At 43.2% G+C, this 22,299-nt stretch overlaps 1 protein-coding gene across 4 annotated transcripts in view; it reads left to right on the forward strand.

Moving 5' to 3' along the window:
- Positions 1 to 22,299, forward strand: part of VEZT (vezatin, adherens junctions transmembrane protein) — an 84,249-nt gene that overhangs the window by 53,861 nt on the left and 8,089 nt on the right. For 2 of the 4 annotated variants that reach the window (XM_077265147.1, XM_077265149.1), the window contains exons 4-9: positions 3,777 to 3,952; positions 5,449 to 5,730; positions 9,907 to 10,056; positions 11,662 to 11,809; positions 13,996 to 14,327; positions 20,516 to 20,709. In XM_077265147.1, the coding sequence (XP_077121262.1) occupies positions 3,777 to 3,952; positions 5,449 to 5,730; positions 9,907 to 10,056; positions 11,662 to 11,809; positions 13,996 to 14,327; positions 20,516 to 20,709 (1,282 nt within the window). The remainder of the gene's footprint in view (positions 1 to 3,776; positions 3,953 to 5,448; positions 5,731 to 9,906; positions 10,057 to 11,661; positions 11,810 to 13,995; positions 14,328 to 20,515; positions 20,710 to 22,299) is intronic. The other 2 variants (XM_077265148.1, XM_077265150.1) reach the window with 1 other exon arrangement.

The raw sequence follows: 22,299 nt of genomic DNA on the forward strand, positions 1-22,299 counted from the left end.
CAGACCCCCTAAGAGGTAAAAGAGCAGACACCCCCCTCCCCCTTCAAGTGACAATTTTGACTCCATCGGTGTTTTCCAGAAACAAGCAGCAGTGGATGTTGCTGATTGAAAGCTGCAAACTGCCGTTGTAGTGACCAGTACGTTGAAGTGCCTAGCTCAAGCCTCTGGAGACACGCATCTATAAATTAGGCAGGCTCTCATCACTACAGAAATGCCAAACATGTGGACACTAACTGTGACTTAGGCACACTGGGGCTCAGAAGGGAGAGGGCATTTGGATTTGGGAGCGGAGAATTCACTGGATTTCTTTGGGCGGGCGAGGAGCCATAGCGCTTTTCCAGAGCCTTTGTACTACCAGTAACGTGGAAGTCCTTATATTTCCTTTGACATGACAGACCTGAGTGGAGACTTGCACTGCATCTGACTGCTGAAGGTCTCAACAGTTTGCTTTTCAGACTTCTGCCTGGTCCTTCTGACGCTAGAACCCAGTGGCCCCCTCCCCCGGCTCTAATGGTCACACCTGGATCTGGCTGTTTATAACTCCCAACGTGCTGTTTCTATTTGCACTTCCCTATTGAGGCTTGGAGCTGCAACAGTCGGCTAGCGTCTTCTTTGGAGTTTGGAGGACGTTGGTGTTTCTCTGTGAGTCTACTGAAGCTAAGTGTTCCCTTTGTTTTATTTATCCTAGCTGTCTTTAGCGGTAGTTGGGATTGACTAGCGCTCACCCTGTCCTTTTAAGGTGCAGGGCTTATTGCCAGGGTCAGGCAGGGAGTAGGTATCCTGCTCGGAGGCGATAGGTGCGGAACCTATATAGGGAAGATAGAGCAGACAGGATGACGTTAGATCTGTCTAGAGGTCTCCACTCCCTTTTCCCTAGTATTTGGTTCCTTTATCCCTTTGTGTTGCACTTAGCCTTTCCTACACTGTGCGTGACAGTTGAAGACTGGATGTGGATCAAGGAAAGAGAAGATCTCTAAAATCTTCAGTAATACTTCTCTTTAGCTCTACCTTTGACTGCTGCTTAAATTCGTTTCATAGTTTTTTTGTTGAAGATAGACAAAGTCCATCGAGTTCAATCTATAACGTAACATATTAATTTAGAGGAAGGCAAAAACCCTATGAGGCAGATGCTTATTGCCCAATAATTATGGGAAAAATTCCTTCCAGATGCCACATATGGCAATCAGATTAGTCTCTCTGCTCTTACAGTAAAGAATTGCCACCATCTGCGATTATGACTAAATCCAGTAACTTAATTGTACACAAACCATGTGTTTAGGAGTGCGACAATATCAAAGACATACAATGTTAAAGTTGGACTTTCTTGGTTTTCAAAGTAGCACTATAGTTTTGGTATATAATGCTAATTTACCAGCGATATTTTGATGTGCACCCACTCTTTTTTTTTTTTTTTTTCTCCAGTAATGATCAGTGCGCCAGTTCTGTGATGTTAACCTGTAGCCATATAAAGAGGCACAGACACAATGCAGCAAGCCACCACTCGGAATTCTTTATTCCATATTTGTTTCAACAATGTTAAAATTCTAAAATCACTTCTCTCAATACACAAAAATAAAGTAAAAAAGTGTTTGCCAACATCCATTTATGAAAAAGTAAACAAATTGACTCTCAGCTTTTCTCAAGTGCCTCTTCAAGCTTTGTGTTTATTCCTCTAATGGATGCTGGCAAACCATTTTTTTCCTTTGGTTTGATTGATAGTCTGGAAGGGAAACCCAGACTGACTGTTATTTGCTTACCTAACACTACTCATTGTAATAGTTGAAGACGCTGGAGAAAAACAGCATTGTATCCTGGGTGCTGCCAAGAAGAGGAATACTTTTCTTGGCAGCACCTGGGATACGCTGCTTTTTTTTCCTCCAGTCTCTTCAATTACTTTCCCACCAAAGTTTGGGTCAGCGTCCAGAACAGCAGTCTTCCATTGTGCCTCATCATTTTCTACAGAGTTATGTCAAGTTGCATCTTACCCAGGTGAGCGGTAATATCCACTATCTAGTTGTTATTGTGGTATCACACATGGAGGGCCTCGCTCTTTTCTTTCACATTGTAAGAGTTGGCAGGGAGAAACTTATCACCAGCAGAAGACAAGCTTATGCTTTATCAAGTAGAATATCATAAGGCTCAGCAGTATACATCAATAGGATAGCAGTTGTCTCTTAATTATGTATAACTGGCAGCCATTAAAGCAGAGCAATTGCACTGTGATGATAATCCAGCCTCTTCAAAGCCAAAGGCATCATAGGGAGAGCGGCATCTGCATTAGGGAAGTGTACAACAAAGAAATAACACATCAGTTAAACAGGTATACACAAGAGTCTCTACTTTTTTTTCAATAGCCTATGCTGCACTTTACGGCAAAAATAGTGCTGAAATTTTGCTTTTAGATTGGCAATTGGGGCTAAAATGCATCGCAGGTCTTTTACAGTGGCGCAATTAATTGTCCCAAAATTAAACTTAATAATATTGTATAAACTATCCTGTTCTGAGATACAGTACACTATGGGCTTGATTCACTAACACTGGCATTTTATATGGCAATCTTCATGATGGCCGTGCAGGAGGAAGATGCTCCAAATTCATCCATAGGCCCACGTAATGAGTTGGGCGCATCTTCTCAGTGACTTGCTCCTCGTTAGAAGTGTTACTGTAGTCAGGGACTGGAGGAACATTTCTGGCATAAGTTATGCCACAACTTTGATGAATTTTTCAGGCGAGCTTCACCATGCCTCAACATGCCCTAGGACTGCCCAGTTTGGCATAGCTGGCTGAAATGGCAAAAGTTGCAAATTTTTTGCACCGCTTCATGTTGTGTAAAAATGTTGCCACATTTGCAGTTGTTTCACGCTAGCAATCTGGCGAAAACACCTTCATCACTTGGGCACTATGTCCAGAGTGTACCTATACAGTATCATTTGCTAGTGAAGACGGCCTACATTAGCAATTGAGAGTATGAGGGTGTTATAGCAGGATCCATTTTATCTTGCTTGCCTCTATTTTGTAGAAGTGTTACCAAAGGTCAGAAAAACAAGTTGTTATTCATTATTCTTCATAGCTGTTATTGCTGATTGCTAAGAACTAATTGTAGCAGAAGCATGGAGGATGAAATGTCCTTGGTAAGATAACGAATAATGTTCTGTGTAAAAATATGTTTTCGAAACCATAGGGAGACAAGGGAGTAAAACACTCCGACGCTTAGCCCATTTATGGAGAATCCGCCTCCGACATAAGAATGCATAAAAAATGCGTGTAAGCTTAATAAACTAGAGATACTTCAGATACAGCCCTGGTGTACTGCGTCTTGTCTCTCCGGTGCCGTGACGTCATCTCTACAGTGGACTCATCAGAGAGTAGGTCGAGACCTGCGACATCAAGGGCAATCATGTAGGTGCCGTTTGTTCTTTAGTCTTTGCATCCATTCTGGTATTAGATACCATGGTGTTTTTTAGCTTTATTAGTTGATGCCTCAGATGTTGCGCAGAATTGGAGTTAGCAGAGAGAAACACTCTTATGGACGCCACAGAAATTGAATTGGTTAAAAAAGGCCTGATGGTTTTAACTTCACTGCCATGAGGGCACAGCCCGGCATGGTCTTAGGATGGCCAGCGAAGATGGCACTGAATGATTGCCCAAATGGCTGGAATTTTAGTTGATGAATCAAACAATCATAACTATACCTGCGGTTGCAACTGTAAGATTCCAAGTGATACATTCATATAAAAGGGTTAACCATCCTCTTTTTCTCCTTTCCACCCTTTTAGGACATTGGGTTCCGGCTTGATAGCCTGCGAGCGATCCTGCTGCAGGAAGTCCTGATACAGGAGGATGTGGAGCTGATTGAGTTGCTTGACCCTGGAATCCTGTCTGCTGGCCAGACCCAGAATCCGCAGAAACGGCATCTTCCATCCCTGGGCTCCCTAGCAACCCCTAATATTTGGTACAGTCCAGCAAGTGGTTTCATTGAATTCAGACCCGATGTCTTTACATTGTCATGTTCCTGCAGTCACATAAAGAGAAGGACCATTTTATTCCATAAAAGTGGCTCGGCCAATATATTTTCGGGCTTATTTCCCAGGGTTTGATCTTTATCCTTCAGTTATTTAATGGGAATCTTCTACTGTTCAGAGGATGAAAATCTGTCCTCGCCATGTGATGACAACCCGGTGCAGCATTAATTACTGATCAGTTGTCAGATCGGTCTCCTCCCATGTGACACACATTCTAGTCGTGTCACCAGCACCGACATGTATCCACTGGAAATTCAACAATCAAGGTTCCTTTAAAATGGCTGCAAGCAGAGATCTTGGGAAAACGTAAGGCGTGGATACAGAAATTATATTGGAAAATGATTTAAATTTATCTTCTAAAATTGTAATAACCCTTTACTTCCCAGTTGTGGAATTTAGTTAGTCTTACAATGGTGTAAGAGACAAGGGTATGAAAATGACAATAAATGCATGTTACAGATCTGTACATTACCATTACAGAGTGAACTGTGGCCCTAGTCTGGTCATGCTTCATTCTCACCCGACTTTTAGGGGCTGTTCTCATCCTCTTATACTGGTAACATCGCAAAGTGCTTGGAAAAACAATCATCTTTGCAATTTACTTGTTGCTAAAAGTCCTCTCCGTTCTCAAGAATGGAGGGATGTTTATTTTTACTGTTTACTGCTAGGTGACCGCTGTAGTCTATTAGCAGTGAACAAACGTGGACCAGTGCTTACAAGCACTTTAACATAGAGCTTGTAAACGCTGCTCTGAATCTTTGGAATGCTGGAGCACACTATTGGCTCCCAATACTGGCTAGCTTCAGTGTATCTGTGCTCCGATGCTGCAGAGGTTACGTAGCCTCTGCTTGCAGCATCAGCGAGCACAGTTCTGGCCGCCTTAACAATGATGCCACTGATCCGAGCTGTCAATCAAACTGCAGCCTAATCCCCCCAGCAATATGGGAGGCAAGGGAGCACTGCGCGCCTGAACAGCAGTCATGAGAACAACTTTTTAAAGTACAACTTCATCTTGTCCAGTTCTCGGCATGGAGATCCTCTGCAGAGCAGCCAGTACAAATGGCTTTCTGCCCTACTTGCTGTATCTGGTGGCAGCTCTGCAATGCATAGAGGATCACTATGCCGATATCTGACTGAGCGGAGAATAACTGAAAATACGTGACCAGTAGCTTGGATCTGGTATATAATGGTGGGGCACCGCCAAGGGAATGTGACTAAGTTGCAATACCATACATAACCTGTGAACCGTGTAAGGTGCTGTTTATGGGTATAGAAGCCATCTTTTCTCATCCCGCGCAATCCCTCCAGACAGATGTATATACATTCCTCTTATACACACTACAATGTAATGCCATGCGAGTGCTCTTTACATGGACATGTAGTGTGGCATCTCAATGTGACGGGTTGTTTTCCTTACATTTTTTAGGGAGCTGTCTGTAGTGTTTGCGTTTCTTAGTGCCATGGCTGCACTGAAATCTTGGCACTTTCCATCCTTGTTCATCTGGGGACCCAGCCTTCTTTTCTTTGCCATCTTTGGCATCCAGCGTGTTCTGAGAACATTGGGTGCTGCCAGGCTGCAGGTCAAACTGAGAAAATACTGTGACCAATTGGAAATGACTGTAGCAAATAGTCGAGCCTTCACCAACCTGGTGAGAAAATCTCTGCGCTTGATCCAGGAAACAGAAGTCATCTCTCGAGGATTTACCCTGTAAGTGTTTTTCGTTCATTACTTAGTAGTTCAATGTGCCATGTTCTAGCATTGTGCACATGTTTTGTGGTAGGACGTACAGTATGTAAAGGATCAGTATTGGCTTTATATGAAGTTGTCACCTAACCGTAACATAGGTCACATTTCAGTAATGAATTTGGGGTGGAAATCTACATTGTTAAACATTAGGTACACCGTTTCTATGTCTAAATAAGAATATTGGGCTGAAAGTTGACACCTTTTTCCCATCTCCAAAGTTTGTCAGATTTAATGTCATTGGCATTTATTAATGGGATCCTAGGTAGATAACTCAGTAGGTAGGGTGGCAGATCATACATTTTACAAATTACTGTTATTTATCTTATATACCGCCATTAATTCTGCAGAGCTTTACAGACCTCATCATCACTGTCCCCATTGGGGCTCACAGTCTAGATTCCCTATCAGTATGTCCTTGGAGTGTCTTTGAACCAGGGCACCCCTACGCAAATAGGTCATTTTCTGAAAACACATTCCTTGTAAAACTGGCTATATACAGTATATACTCGAGTATAAGCCGACCCCCCTAATTTTGCCACAAAAAACTGGGAAAACTTAATGACTCGAGTAAATTTCAGAAATAAAAATAGGTACCAATAAAAGTAAAATTAATTGAGACATCAGTAGGTTAAGTGTTTTTGAATATCCATATTGAATCAGGAGCCCCATATAATGCTCCATACAGTTCATGATGGGCCCCATAAGATGCTCCATATTAAAATATGCCCCATATAATCCTCATAAAGGTTAATAATGGCCCCATAAGATGCTCCATAGAGATATTTGTCCCATATAATGCTGCACATGGCCCCATAAGATGCTCCATACAGACATTTGTCCCATATGCTGTTGCTGCGATTAAAAAAATAAAAAATCACATACTCACCTCTCAGGCCCCCGGCACTTGCTATATTCACCTGCTCCCCGTTCCACTGTCGGCGCCGCTGTGTCTTCCCCGTCCTCTGCACTGACGTTCAGGCAGAGAGCGGTGCGCACACTAATGGCGTCCTCTGACCTGGGCGTCACTGCAGAGGATGCGGAAGACGCAGCGGCGCCGACGGTGGAACAGGGAGCAGGTGAATATCGTGCACTGCCCCGCCATACTCGCCTGCTCCTGGCACGATCCCTGCACGTCTGTTCCCCGGCGCCTGCAGCTTCTTCCTGTAGTGAGCGGTCACATGGTACCGCTCATTACAGTAATGAATATGCGGCTCCACCCCTGTGGGAGTGGAGTCGGGTCCATACTCATTACTGTAATGAGCGGTACCAGGTGAACCCTCACTACAGGAAGAAGCTGCCGGCGCCGGGGAACAGACGTGCAGGGACCGCGCCAGTAGCAGGTGAGTATTATTACACAGCTCCGCTCCCCCTCCCCCGCCGACCCCCCTGGGTATGACTCGAATATAAGCCGAGAGGGGGACTTTCAGCCCAAAAAAGTGGGCTGAAAATCTCGGCTTATACTCAAGTATATACGGTACTTCCTAAAAGTGGAGGGAAAAGGTGTTAAATGTACATTACTTCTATCACATATACTGCACGCCTATCTATTGTGTTTCCGTCTCCAAGATCCTATCCTAATATGTAGTTGGTGTAATACTAATATTAGCAAATACCTCCAATTAGAAATGTAGTATACCACCGGCCTTGGAGGATGTTCATTCAGTTGTTTAATTTTGTAGAAAAAAAGCAGATCACAGACATGGCACAAAACTAAAGCCATTTCTGGCTTTAAGAAACACTAAAAGAAATCAAGAACAAAAAATGTGGTAGTCAGTAATGGTTACTTTTTTTTTAAACCAAGCATAGGGGAAAAATTATGGAATCACTCAATTCTGCGGAAAAAATTATGGAATCATGAAAAACAAACAAACCAAAAAAAACACTCCAACACATCACTAGTATTTTGTTGCACCACCACTGGCTTTTATAACAGCTTACAGTCTGTGAGGCATGGACTTAATGAGTCTCAAACAGTACTCTTCATTAGTGATGAGCGCGTGTACTCGTTGCTCGGGTTTTCCAGAGCACGCTCGGGTGGTCTCCGAGTATTTATGACTGCTTGGAGATTTAGTTTTCCTTGCAGCAGCTGAATGATTTGCGACTACTAGACAGTTTGATTACATGTGGGAATTCCCTAGCAACCAGGCAACCCCCACATGTACTCAGCCTGGCTACTAGCTGTAAATCATTCAGCTGCGGCGATGACAACTTAATCTCCGAACACTAACAAATACTCGGAGGACACCCGAGCAACGAGTACACTCGCTCATCACTACTCTTCATCAACCTGGCTCCAACTTTCTCTGATTGCTGTTGCCAGATCAGCTTTGCAGGTTGGAGCCTTGTCATGGACCATTTTCTTCAACTTCCACCAAAGATTTTCAATCGGATTGAGATCCAGGCTATTTGCAGGCCATGACATTGACCTTATGTGTTTTTTTTCAAGGAATGTTTTCACAGTTTTTGCTCTATGGCAGGATGCATTATCATCTTGAAAAATGATTTAATCATCGCCAAACATCCTTTCAATTGATGGGATAAGAAAAGTGTCCATAATATCAACATAAACTTGTGTATTTATTGAAGATGTAATGACAGCCATCTCCCCAGTGCCTTTACCTGACATGCAGCCCCATAACATCAATGACTGTGGAAATTTGCATGTTCTCTTCAGGCAGTCATCTTTATAAATCTCATTGGAACGGCACCAAACAAAAGTTCCAGCATCATCACCTTGCCCAATGCAGATTCACGATTCATCACTGAATACGACTTTCATCCAGTCATCCACAGTCCACGATTGCTTTTCCTTAGCCCATTGTAACCTTGTTTTTTCTGTTTAGGTGTTAATGATGACTTTCGTTTAGCTTTTCTGTATGTAAATCCCACTTCCTTTAGGCGGTTTCTTACAGTTCGGTCACAGACGTTGACTCCATTTTCCATTCATTCGTTCCTCATTTGTTTTGTTGTGTATTTCCTGTTTTGGAGACCTATTGCTTTAAGTTTCCAGTCTTGACGCTTTGATGTCTTCCTTGGTCTATCAGTATGTTTGCCTTTAACAACCTTCCCATGTTGTTTGTATTTGGTCCAGATTTTAGACACAGCTGACTGTGAACAACCAACATCTTTTACAACATTGCGTGATGATTTACCCTCTTTTAAGAGTTTGATAATCCTCTCCTTTGTTTCATTTGACATCTTTCGTGTTGGAGCCATGATTCATATCAGTCCACTTGGTGCAACAGCTCTCCAAGGTGTGATCACTCCTTTTTAGATGCAGACTAACGAGCAGATCTAATTTGATGCAGGCGTTAGTTTTGGGAATTAAAAGTTACAGGGTGATTCCATTATTTTTTCACTCATAATTGAGTGACTCCATAATTTTTCCCCTATGCTTGGTTACAAAAAGTAACCATTACTGACTACCACATTTTTTGTTCTTGAATTCTTTTAGTGTTTCTTAAAGCCAGAAAGTTGCCATTTGAAATGACTTTAGTTTTGTGCCATGTCTGTCATCTGCTTTTTTTCTACAAAATTAAACAACTGAATGAACATCCTCCAAGGCCGGTAATTCCATAATATTTGCCAGGGGTTGTAGTTCTTCTGATTAGCTATGTCTCTTTTCTCATGTGCAGGCATTGCAGAACCTTAAGTATCCATTTTTATGACCACTGATCTAGTGACAGATGGCTATCTGTCACTAGAGCAGTGATCATAACCATGGATACCTAAGGTCCTGCAATGCCTGCACATGAGAAAAGAGACATAGCTAATCAGAAGAACTATACTTCATTTCTAATAGGAGGTTTTTGCTAGTATTACACCTATTCCATATTGGGATAGGATCTTGGAGATTGGAATACCCCTTTTTAATATTATTTTATAATTCTGTGGAAAAACTGTTCACATTGTGTTACAGTAATGATGCTGGGACGCTTCATGGAAGTGTTACTAAAACGCTTATATATTGTATTCTTAAATCTTATTATTAGTTTAATTCTGAAATAATTTGTAGTCATGAGTCGCATTGCATTCCTTATGTCTAGAGTTCTACAATTGTCTGTGTTGAACGTGTCTTGTATGTGGCGATGGTGGTTTGGGACATCTGTACAGATGTATCACATTTTACTTTTCAAGTTTGCTTGACAGGGTCAGTGCTGCTTGCCCATATGATAAGGTTGGACCACAAGCCAGCCAGCAACTCCTCGGTCTGCGCAAAGCTGTCTACAAGACCGTCAGAACTAACTTTCGAGTCTCAAGGCTAGCGACGTTGTACATGCTGAAAAGATATCCTTTCCTTAGGTGATAGGGCGTCTCAAAAAAAGGAATGCGTATAAATATGTTATTACACTTCGTGGAAACCATCACTTGTGATAAATATCGTAGACGTGCCTCTGTTGGCCTGAATCTGGATTTAGGTTTCTTTTTTTTTTAATTCCTGCACATCTTCATTCCTTATTTATGGCCCCATTTTCCCTATATATAGTCTTTTTTAGCCAAGTGGGTGTGGTCATCAGCTCTTCTTTATGGGAGGCTTCAGGAGGGCTACACCCACTTGGTTACCAAACTAGATTTGTATACAGAAAGAGGGGGCTATATCTTAAAAATAGAGAGGCGCAGGAAGAAAAGAAATCTAAATCCTGATTCAGGAAAACAGTGGCATTGACAACAAGTAAAAAATATAGATAGATTTTTGGCAGGTGGCATTTTTTCTAAAACTAAATAACTGCAGTTAAGTTTTGTCTGGAAAGAGTACAGTGGCATATGTTTTACATGGAGTCCCTTCTTGCTCCGGCAGTGTTTTTATGTCTAGCCCCCTAGGGTGATGTATATTCACACACAGTGTATTCTTCATGGGACAGCTGGACGGAGCCTACCATCGGAGACGCTGCACAGCTGTCAGGTGCTTTGCCGTAGTGCTGTATCCCAACTCTTTCCCATCTGGCAGAGTACACTATCCACCAGATGCAGTGTATGAATCATGTACCGGAAACTAACCCATGGCATGGGGCTTCCCAAGCGAGGACCGCGTCACACAACCGTTTATCTCTCATCCGAGAAGATCGGACCAATTAAGGTAATTACACTCTGGACAGAGATTGATTACAGTGTGATCTGATTTTCCCAAAGGTGAAGGGGAAAAAAAAAGTTTCTCCACCTTTTTCCATATTGTCGTTCTATTAAAATCGGACTGCATTAAGATGTAATCCGAGTGCAGTCCATTGTTTTCTACAAATCCATAGAGTTGAATGGGCAAGTGCTCTTGCATACAGTGATTTTTTTCTTTTTTTTTTTCTTTTGCTAAGACATGTGCACATCCCTATAGAATAACATGGGGACGAGTGCTTTCAGCAAGCCGAGGAATGACACCCATCCGATTTCTGTGGTCCTGTGCACAAGTCCTTAGGTGTGAGGAACTGGTACTAGAGGGCACTGCATTTATATAATACTTGGGGACCTGAAAATATATAGTTAATTGTAACCTTCCTTACTGCTAACGTAAGCACAGAGTTCACGTAACCCACTATACTGCAGCCAGTCCTCACAATTTTGAGGAAGGTTCTTCTTTACATGAACTCCTAAGATAATGACGTCACTGCGATGAACCTTACATAAAAGATCACAAACCACATGGCCAGCCTTGCGGCAGTTTTCCTTAAGGACAAGGGTGCTGTAATCTGAGATTAATCTGTTAGACTCAGTATAATGCCTGACTTTCTGGTGGCCACTGGTCACCTCCAGTCAGACCTTGACTCTGTTGCACCCATTGCTCTTCTCCACTGATGGAAAGCCTCTGACTATGGAGAAGTCCAGTCTTGGTGATAAGCATATTTTATCCCTGTATTACCAGTGTTAATTACTTGTTTTAGTTTTTCTTAACTCTGTTCAAACTTATCCCTTAAACTCGGAGATAGACAATGTGACTAACTACATCTGCGTTGTTCCCTTGAAAGACCTGGGTCTGGGATTAAGTGAGGAGCAGGTTTCTGAGGAGGAAGCCCATAATCTAACAGATGGCTTCAGCCTCCCTGCCTTGAAGGTGAGCATTATTAGGTACTTACTGTGCTTTTCTGGGCTGACTAACTGGTTTCTCTTGGTTAAAGTTTCCCTGAAGTAATATTCTGTGTATTACCAGAGTTACCAGTATAAAATGTCTGATCATCCTCCACAATTTTTCAGTTTTATGTAACTGAAGTTTAATATCCTAGAATCCACTTTCTTTCTGATATCCTTTGTGTTTTATTGTAAGACCTCTATATTTACCTGCAGGCATAGAGGTAATCCACTTTTAAATATTGTTTAAATCCTGCCTAGCTGGATTCCTGGCGCATCGACAACAGGGAAAACAAGTCCCATTCTCCCTGCAGCTGCTTGCTTCTAGTCATTGGGGAGGAGCAGGGAACGCTTACAGTCACCGCTCGCTACACACTCAGTGCAGCTGTAGTCACTCTATAATTAAAGACCGCTCTATGGCTCAAACGTGGTGTTTGTTTGTCTTGTTGCAACATTTTAAATGGACCTGAAACCTTTTAAGCTGTACTAATAAATTAAGTTTTATATCCAAACTGCTGACACTTGTTTCCTTTGTCAGCTGTAGTCACCCCGCTGCACTTTGATAGACTGTGTCCTCTGCGCAAACACTCGCCGCCCACATATTCTTCAGAGCAGGCTGTCAGTCAAAGTGCAGAGAATGATTACACAACAGTCACTGTATAGTGGGAGTTGAGTTTAACAGCTCCCTGCACCACCCCAATGACTAGAAGTGAGAGGTGAATACAACGTCCGTTCTCCCTCTGGCCGCTGCTTCAGTAAGCAGACTATTCTGGATTTAACGGGAACCTGTCAAGTCCCCCATTTCCTCCAAACCAGCAGCAATCACATATATTTTACTAAATTCCCTGCCTAATTAGCCCTTTATAATGTTATCCACCTAAATCCATGTTTTTTTTATTAAAAAAAGTATTTATGACCTCTGCTTTTCTTATGCTAATTAGGCCTTTGACTAGTTAGTTTTCCCAGTCTACTCAGCTCTCTTTGCATGTTATCACATCCCTCTGGGCGTGATAACATGACTTGCAAGAGCCAGCATGATCGCCAGCTCCCTGCAAGTCTCACCCATGCTCAGGGCTCAATTCAGCAGAATCATTGGGTCTCTGAAGCCGGGTGTACGCTTACCAGGTTTAGAGGCACACTGCATATTACCGGAAGTGCAGAAGACGGCTCACGTAGATTTTCTGCACTTCTGGTCATATGCAGTGTGCCTCTGAACCTGATAAGCGTACACCCGGCTTCAGATACACAATGATGCCGCCAAATAGAGCCGTGTGCATGCTCAAGATTTGCAGGGATCTGGTGATAACGCCGGCTCTTGCAAACCATCTGGGCCTTCAGTGGTCTCATACCATGTTTAAAGAGCTGTGCCCACCTGCACTGACAGGCCACCCAGAAGAAGCAGGGCAAAACGTGCGTCGGGGCAGCGGGACATAACTCCCATCCACTTCTCCTTACCAGTAACACAAGTGTGCTAGGTATATTTTGCTCCAATATTCCCGTGTTAAGCTTGCAATACTCTCACCTTGATCTGCCTTTAAATACTATGGCATAACAAGTCTTTACCATCCACATATGATTCACTTTGAATTGCTCTACAAATAAATAAAACAAGTGAATGTCCAAATGAGCAGTATGAAGGTTCCATGTTACACTACACGATATGCACTTTGCATACAGCCCCTTACTCATACACCACACACTTGATGCAAACATACATGTAATTTTGGATCTGCTATTCTTGCCCATATTGCACTATACAGATGTGATTTAGATGTGCTCACATGCAGTAAATGGTCTATAATAATTTGCAACACCACCTTGTCATTAAAGTTGCCCCTGTCGCTAGATTTAGGAAGGTTGTTTATTCTGTAAAGGACATTAGGTGTTTTATCATAATTTTTTTACAAAATATATTGGTGTGTTTAATATAAAGTTGCATTGTTCATATGTAGTCAGTATTTGTATCAGTTGCATTACAGTTTAATGACCTGTAATATAAGGAGTTATGGTTCCCTCATTTCTCAGTACTCCTTTTGAAATTTTAATGGATTTGGAAAAAAAGATCTAATAAAAAACTGTTTGTTATTTCTAGCACTTAGTTTGTCTTATTGGGCCATACCATAGCCCATTCTCAAGTGATATGAAATATGGTGTGCCTATCTGTATTGGCAGGTTCTGTTCCAGCTGTGGATAGGGCAGAGTTCCGAGTTCTTTCGACGCCTGGCATTATTGCTTTCTCCCGAGAATGCATGTAATGGTCCGCCTACCGGCACAGAGATGCTTCCACACTACGTCTGGTGTGATGTGGCACAGGATCTACCTCATACTCAAGCTGCCTGCTTAGCAGAACTGAAGCGCAGCTATGAATTCTACCGTTACTTTGAAACACAGCACCAGTCTGGCTCTGACCGCCCAACAAGGAGGAAGAGAGAGACCGGAGAGCTGAACAGCCTTCATGGGGCTGTCCGCAGTCTGCAACTCCACCTGAAGGCACTACTGAATGAGTAAGTCTTTAACTGTGGGCACCTAAAAGGGGATTCTGGTTACAGCAAGATCTGAATGCTAGATTGGTGGCGGTCCAACTGCTGGCGTGTGTCCTGCAGTCCTATAGACTGCACATCACAACCACCAGTCTATTCACAGGGTTCATTTGGGCAATCATTGGGGATATTGGCAGTCAAACCTTGGATCATCTAGTAGTTATCACCTTTCCTATGGAGACGTGAATGCTTTTTCTAAGGCCACGTTCACACGTTCAGTATTTGGTCAGTATTTTCCATCAGTATTTGTAAGGCAAAACCAGGAGAGGAACAATTAAAGGAAAAGTATAATAGAAACAGGTCATCACTTCTGTATTTATCCTCGTTGTGGCTTACAAATACTGATGTAAAATTCTGATCAAATACTGAACGTGCGAATGTGGTTTAATTGGAATACTCCTCTAATAAGATACCACTGTATTTGATATTGTGGATTTGTATTTGCCTCCTGGTAGTCCGTTATCCACAGAAGCTAGGTATCTACAGGGCAGGCTAGTCGGCGGGGAACTGCAGGAGTATACAGGCTATATCCCATATTAGAACTCAGATTATAATGGATACGTGTTCTATCTGTGAAAAGAATGGATACAACATGCCTCTACTACAGTGACTGTAATAAGTGACTTGTGACAGGGGAAGAGTGCTGCACCCTCCTTATTTCCAGGCACAACAACTGCTTAAATATATGTTATAAATGCTATTAAGATTACTATTACGGAAAACTCGAATTACTTCTAAACTATTCGTTAGTTACTTCAAAACTATTTTTTTCATATGTTGAGACCTCTTTCCCAATTGGACATGGCCTTCCAAACTACAGCAAAACTAGTGTCTATCTTGGAACTATCCCTTTAAATGAGTGTAAATAAACTTAAAGTTTGTTCTCATTTTCTTAAATTAGTTAAAAAGCATAAAAATAAGCAATTTTTGCAATTGATCATTTTTTAATTCTCTTTATTTCTCCTACTGCAAGAGATTACATCTTACATAGTGTACAGCTTGTTGCCAAAGAGATTAACCACCAGAACCTGCCCCAGTAGTAGCTACATTCTAAGAGGGGTTAATGCCAAAGATCAGTCAGCTCTCTCCAGCCCATTGATTTGTATACAGCAGGTAGCTGCTCACCTGCACTCCCTCCTTGTTATTTACCATGCTTCTGTTATCAGTCCTGTATAATCACTGTCCTTTAGTACCCACCATCAGTAGTTTCTAGAGCATTTCTCCTACTCATGGCTCTCAATTTTCTCATCCATGTGCTTGATCAGAGGCACAGTTCTCTCTATATGTAGTGTAGAATTCAGAATAATGACTTGACCATTAAAGTGATATTCTCAATTGTCTCATGACCAGCTTACAGCTTTGCAGTCTTCTACCTCCTACATCCTAGTTGGCAGACACGCAATCCTCCTTGAGTGACAGTTCTGGTCAGTTTTTTCTTCTGCTCCAGTCATTGCATTGATACCACATTGTACTTGCATATAGAGTTAACAGGGCATTTGGACATAGCTCAGGAAAGTGAGAGTGGCGATTAGAAAAACTGCTCTGGAAACTGCCAAAGTTGGGCTGCAAAAGTGTGATTATGCAGGACTTCTAACAGCAGCTCAGTCAGGAGCTCACAGGGAGGAGTAGAGAATTGAGAAGGTAACTGCTGTATGGAAATCAGTTAGCTTTATGGGATCTTAACACATAGGCCGATGCCCACTTATACATCAGTAGCGTTTATTCTTTCAGCGCTGCCTACTGATATGTATTGTGATGCAGCGGTATGACCATACACAGTGAAACGGCAGTGACCCAAACAAGTTCAAACAAAACGTTCTTTTATTGTGTTACTTCACACAGTCAATATAGTATACGGCTTCTTCATACAATCCATTAATAATGCATGGCTATATGACACAGTCAATACACAGGCCGAACTTCCCTCTGTCCAGTTTCCCTGGGTGACCGCACGCCGGTAACAAGTCTCTGTACTCATTCAGCGCACTGCACTCTTTATCCTCTGGAGTGCAGCCGGGTACACATAAGACAGCCCAAGACGCAGGGTGTCAGTCTCTCTGGTTCCTTTAGCCTCTGTGCTGCTCCACACAGAGAGAGCTCTGCAAACAACTGCCCTGTCTGCTTCCAAGAACACACTGACATACCTCCCCCACTACTACAGGGCTCTTTAATCAGTCACTGCTTCACTATTCTAATTACAGCCACACCTGTGTCTGTAGTACGCCCTCATGGCCTCACTACGCTTCCATGCACATTCTGCAGAGCACATACAGCGCCCCCTAGCTGTAACAGGGGTCACTGCCTCACATATCCTCCCCCCCCGTTCATACCTATGGGGTTGAACATTTTTACCCCGTAAGGGCGAAAGACATTAAGTTAACCAACTACATTAAGAAACCAAAGTAGGGACCGGAACCATCGACCGGCGCATGCATCCCTCCCCTTTGCGTTTCTCCTCCATATTTCATTACGGGACCACCCACCCCGATCTCCATTACAGAAGCCAAACCCTCTTTTCTGATTAACCGCAGATTTGGGCCAGTTTTGGGTGGTCTTTACTTTGTTTACTTTAGGTTCACTAACCCCACGGGTCATCCTGTCACCTAAGTATCTTCTTTTGGGCCCCTGGTACCGTTTCCTCTGTACCCTTACCCGTGCCTCAGAGACTATATCACGCTGAAACGCCGCGGACTGCGCTGGCAACTCTGAGCATATAACTGTACTATGCCGCACCCGAACCGGAGCCTCCCGACACTGATGTCTAGTGAGCGCTCTATCTAATTTACCCTGACCCCCGGCCCCATCCTTGACCGATGCCAGAGGGTTCCTCGTGCGCACGTCCCCAGTCGCCTCTGCGACCATACACACTCGGCTCTTCTCATACCTGCGTCTTTTATATCTGCGTCTCCGAAAGGGACCCTGGATCTGAGCTGTCCCAACCTTACCAGGGAACACCTCCAGCTCAGGGTTCAATGGGGTCCCCACAACCTCTGCTGCCACAACCTCTAGAGGGAGCCTATTGGGATTACACTCTAATCCTAAATTGGCGACCCCTGTGGCATACATCTTAGGATCTTCGGGTTCTACGCCCGAAACAACATCTTTAGCTTCTCCTGCCGCTACCTCTAGGGGGAGCCTATTGGGATTACACTCTGTCCCTATATTGACGACCCCTATGGCAGGTATTTTAATATCTTTGGGTTCTGCACCCGGTATCACTTTTTCCATGAGAGGGTTTACCCTGGTCTCCCACAGGGACCAAAACAGGGGAAAATATCTTCCCAACACAGTCCCATAGGGAAGGGTCTTTGCCACTCCCACCACATGTCTAATGTCTCCACATGGTGTAGAAACATTGACCTCCGCGGTCTGGTACTCCCGGATTTCCCCATGGATACCCATCACCCCCACTTTCTGTCCGTTGGTGTTGTCCCCAGCAACAAGGGAACGATGGACCAGAGTCACTTTACTCCCGGTGTTCAGGAGAGCCTCTGTTCGGCACCCATTCACAAGTACCTGGCACAATTCTGGTTCGCCGCCAGCTGTGCCCGTAGTGGTGATACAGCCAGGCTGGGCACACATAGACTCCTGACCAGTGTTCCCACAGTCCATGGGCTTAGATGTTACTGAACAGTTACTAGCCCCATGCCCGGGCTCTGGTGCAACGTTCTGAGTGGACTTATACCGCTCAATCAATTCTATCAGCAGTTCCAGGAGGCCTAGGTCCCTCAGCCCGACCCAAAGCTGCATGGTGGCCGGCAGAGCTCTCGCCATCCAGTCAGCCACGATTCTCTCCATCATCTCATACGGAGAACAGAACTCAGGCTGGAGCCACTCCTCCACCAATTTTAACAAGTCACTTGCTTGAGACCTGGCAGACCGAGTCTCTACATAGGACCACTGGTACACCCAATGATCGCCCCTTAACTTTGGGGTCTCTTCAGGATTCTACTGTTCACCCCTCACATTAGAGGTCTCCACTTTATATTGTTGAAGCTCTGCTAGCTCCCTCTACAGTGTCTCCTGCTGCCGCTGCTGCTGCTCAAAATCTCTTGCTGGGAATGTTGAAACTGCAGCGTCTCTTGTTGAAGCCTTTGCTGACTGAGCACAACCTGCTCCAAAAGTTCCTCCATTTTTCCAGCAGACTCGCACAACAATCTGCAGCACTCTCTGGGGGTATGCCTTAGTTCACTGGCCTCGCATTCTTTCCACCATATGTGATGCAGCGGTATGACCATACACAGTGAAATGGCAGTGACTCAAACAAAACGTTCTTTTATTGTGTTACTTCACACAGTCAATATAGTATACGGCTTCTTCATACAGTCCATTAATAATGCATGGCTATATGACACAGTCAATACACAGGCCGAACTTCCCTCTGTCCAGTTTCCCTGGGTGACCGCACGCCGGTAACAAGTCTCTGTACTCACTCAGCGCACTGAACTCTTTATCCTCTGGAGTGCAGCCGGGTACACATAAGGGTATGTTTCCACGTTCAGTTTTGCTTCAGGCTTTGGTCAGGATTTTATGCAGGTAAAATCCTGACCAAAACTGCACCTGAGGTCACTGGCAGGTCACCTGCGGTGTACCTGCGTGTTTTGCTCATAGTAGCAACATGCTGCGTTTCGAAAAAACGCACAACGCATGCGTTTTCGCGGCAAAAACGCATGCGTTTTTTAACGCATAGTGGAGTCTGGATTTCATGAAATCCCATCCACTATGCTGTAACATCTGGACGCTGAGTTTTTGACGCTGCGGAAAAACGCAGCGTCAAAAACGCAGCGTTTCCTGAACGTGGAAACATACCCTAAGACAGCCCAAGACGCAGGGTGTCATTCTCTCTGGTTCCTTTAGCCTCTGTGCTGCTCCACACAGAGAGAGCTCTGCAAACAACTGCCCTGTCTGCTTCCAAGAACACACTGACACGCCTCCCCCACTACTACAGGGCTTTGTAATCAGTCACTGCTTCACTATTCTAATTACAGCCACACCTGTGTCTGTAGTACGCCCTCATGGCCTCCACTACGCTTCCATGCACATTCTGCAGAGCACATACAGCGCCCCCTAGCTGTAACAGGGGTCACTGCCTCACAATATGTACCCCAAAGAATCAAAATTATACGGTGTTATATGAACAATGTTGGCGTCCTAGGGACTTTTCCTTAGCGTCTCAGTAATGTCTTCATCAGATAGTCACTGATTGGGGGGCAATAATGATGTCTGCTGTCAGTGTGTTAAGAAATAAGTCCTCAAGTTGGAATGTAAAGTCTTTACATACTTCGCCAGGCTTTGGTGTTCAGTCTACTTGGAAACAAGCTGTACACTATGTAAGATAAAATCTGTCACAGCAGGAGAATTACAACAGATAGAAAAAGCAACTGAATTGCAAACATTCTTATTATCATGCTGTCTAAGGCTATTTAATTATACCTTTTATTAGAATATCTTTTAATGTATTCTGACCAGAACTGTCACTCAAGGTGGTCTATTACCTCAGCAACAAAGAAGTGAGGAGACTATGGAGCTATGTGCTGCACAAGACACAACTTGAGAATAGCTCTATTTATAATGAAAAGTTATAAATAATTTCAGTTTGTATAATTATTATATACTGTGGCTCTGATTCATAAAGATAGGCATTTTGTACACCAGTGTTGATGAAGTGTGCTCTGGATTACGATGTTCCAAATTCAGTCATGTGCTTTTTAATGAATTTGGCACATCTTTTAGCTGCCTTGTGCCATCACAATAAAGCGGCTGAGAGAACATTTCTGTCTCAATTTTAACCACTTTTATGATGCAAATTATGATTACTTTTTCAGACCTTGTCAGCCATGCGTCCCTCACTTGATGCTCTGTCCACTTTTCAAAGAGTAGGCAGCGCTGGCTGGCACTGTTGTAAAAACACCATTTTTGAGCAACTACAAGTTTTTCAAAAACTTTGGGACTTTTCAAGTTGTTTTACTCTACAATAGTGACAAAATGCTTGATGAATCCAGCCCTACGTTTCTCGCTATTGTCATATTTCGCACTTGCTGTACATATATGAAAACATGTTTTTTTCCATCTTGTATGAACTTGTACACCTCACAAGTCACAGCAGGCAGCGATGTGATTTCTAATCTCCTGCTATCTCCTTCCTTGCCTAGGGTAATTATACTTGAGGATGAGCTTGAAAAACTTACCGCCCTTAAGGAATCGCATGGCATGACACCTGAAGCTTCCCTTATACTGGAAGAAAAGCTGAAGATGATTCAGCCACATGTGCAAGCGAGTAACACATGCTGGGAAGAGGCCTTGTGTCAGGTGGAAAGGATGGTGCGAAAGCCTCCAGCAAAGAAAGGTATGACCGACTTCTTGTTAGTGTGCCTATTCAGTAGGGCGCTTTGCTTATCTGAGGTGATATATACACTTATATGTGAATATAGTAGCCTGTTTCTTGTTGCTTAGTTTCATGTCACAGGTCAAACACCCATGGCAAGACTGAGTAGTCCTCCACAACCGCACCTTTGTAGCAGAGTTTAGCTATTCCTCACCTAGTGTTAAGCGTCCTACACAGCTATTTGTGTATGCTCATATTGAGCTTTTTGAGGCGTTTTTGGAGCAAAAATTGAGCAGAAAGTCTCCAAATCCTCCTCAAAAACTTGTTTTTTTTTATTGATTTTTTGGTCTGAAAACTAAGCAAAAAGACTTAGTGTACACATACCCCTCTGTTTCAGTAGATGACTGTGTTTCACTTACTTATGAAATTGAAGACTTTCTGCAAGTGTATCTAGAGGAATTTATGCTGTTTTGAGGACAAAAGGCGGTTACACCAAATATTCACATCTCTCTCTAATATATATATATATATATATACAGAGCCTTGCCAAAGTATTCGGCTCCCTGGAACTTTTCAACCCTTTTCCCACATATCATGCTTCAAACATAAAGATACCAAATGTAAATTTTTGGTGAAGAATCAACAACAAGTGGAACACAATTGTGAAGTTGAACGAAATTTATCGGTTATTTTAAATTTTTGTGGAAAATCAAAAACTGAAAAGTGGGACGTGCAATATTATTCGGCCCCTTTACTTTCAGTGCAGCAAACTCACTCCAGAAGTTCATTGTGGATCTCTGAATGATCCAATGTTGTCCTAAATGCCTAGTGATGATAAATATAATCCTCCCTTGTGTAATCAAGTCTCCGTATAAATGCACCTGCTCTGTGATAGTCTCAGGGTTCTGTTTGAAGCACAGCGAATCATGAAGACCAAGGAACACAACAGGCAGGTCCGTGATACTGTTATGGAGAAGTTTAAAGCCGGATTTGGATACAAAATGATTTCCAAAACTTTAAACATCCCAAGGAGTGCTGTGCAAGCGATCATATTGAAATGGAAGGATTATTATACCACTGCAAATCTACCCAGACCCGGCCGTCTCTGTAAACTTTCATCTCAAACAAGGAGAAGACTGATCAGAGATGCAGCCAAGAGGCCCGTGATCACTTCGGATCAACTGCAGAGATCTACAGCTGAGGTGGGACAGTCTGTCCATAGGATAACAATCAGTCGTACACTGCACAAATCTGACCTTTATAGAAGAGTGGCAAGAAGAAAGCCATTTCTCAAAGATATCCATAAAAAGTGGTGTTTAAAGTTTGCAACAAGCCACCTGGGAGACACACCAAACATGTGGAAGAAGGTGCTCTGGTCAGATGAAACCAAAATCGAACTTTTTGGCATCAATGCCAAACGATATGTGAGGCAACACAGCTCATCACCCGGGACTCACCATCCTCACTGTCAAACATGTGGCAGCAGCATCATGATTTGGGCCTGCTTTTCTTCAGCAGGGAGAGGGAAGATGGTTAAAGGGAACACTTAAACAACAGAATATAACTCCAAGTAAATCAAACTTCTGTGAAATCAAACTGTCCACTTAGGAA

Source organism: Ranitomeya variabilis, chromosome 5 (genome assembly GCF_051348905.1).
Source record: "Ranitomeya variabilis isolate aRanVar5 chromosome 5, aRanVar5.hap1, whole genome shotgun sequence".
Lineage (NCBI taxonomy): Eukaryota > Metazoa > Chordata > Amphibia > Anura > Dendrobatidae > Ranitomeya > Ranitomeya variabilis.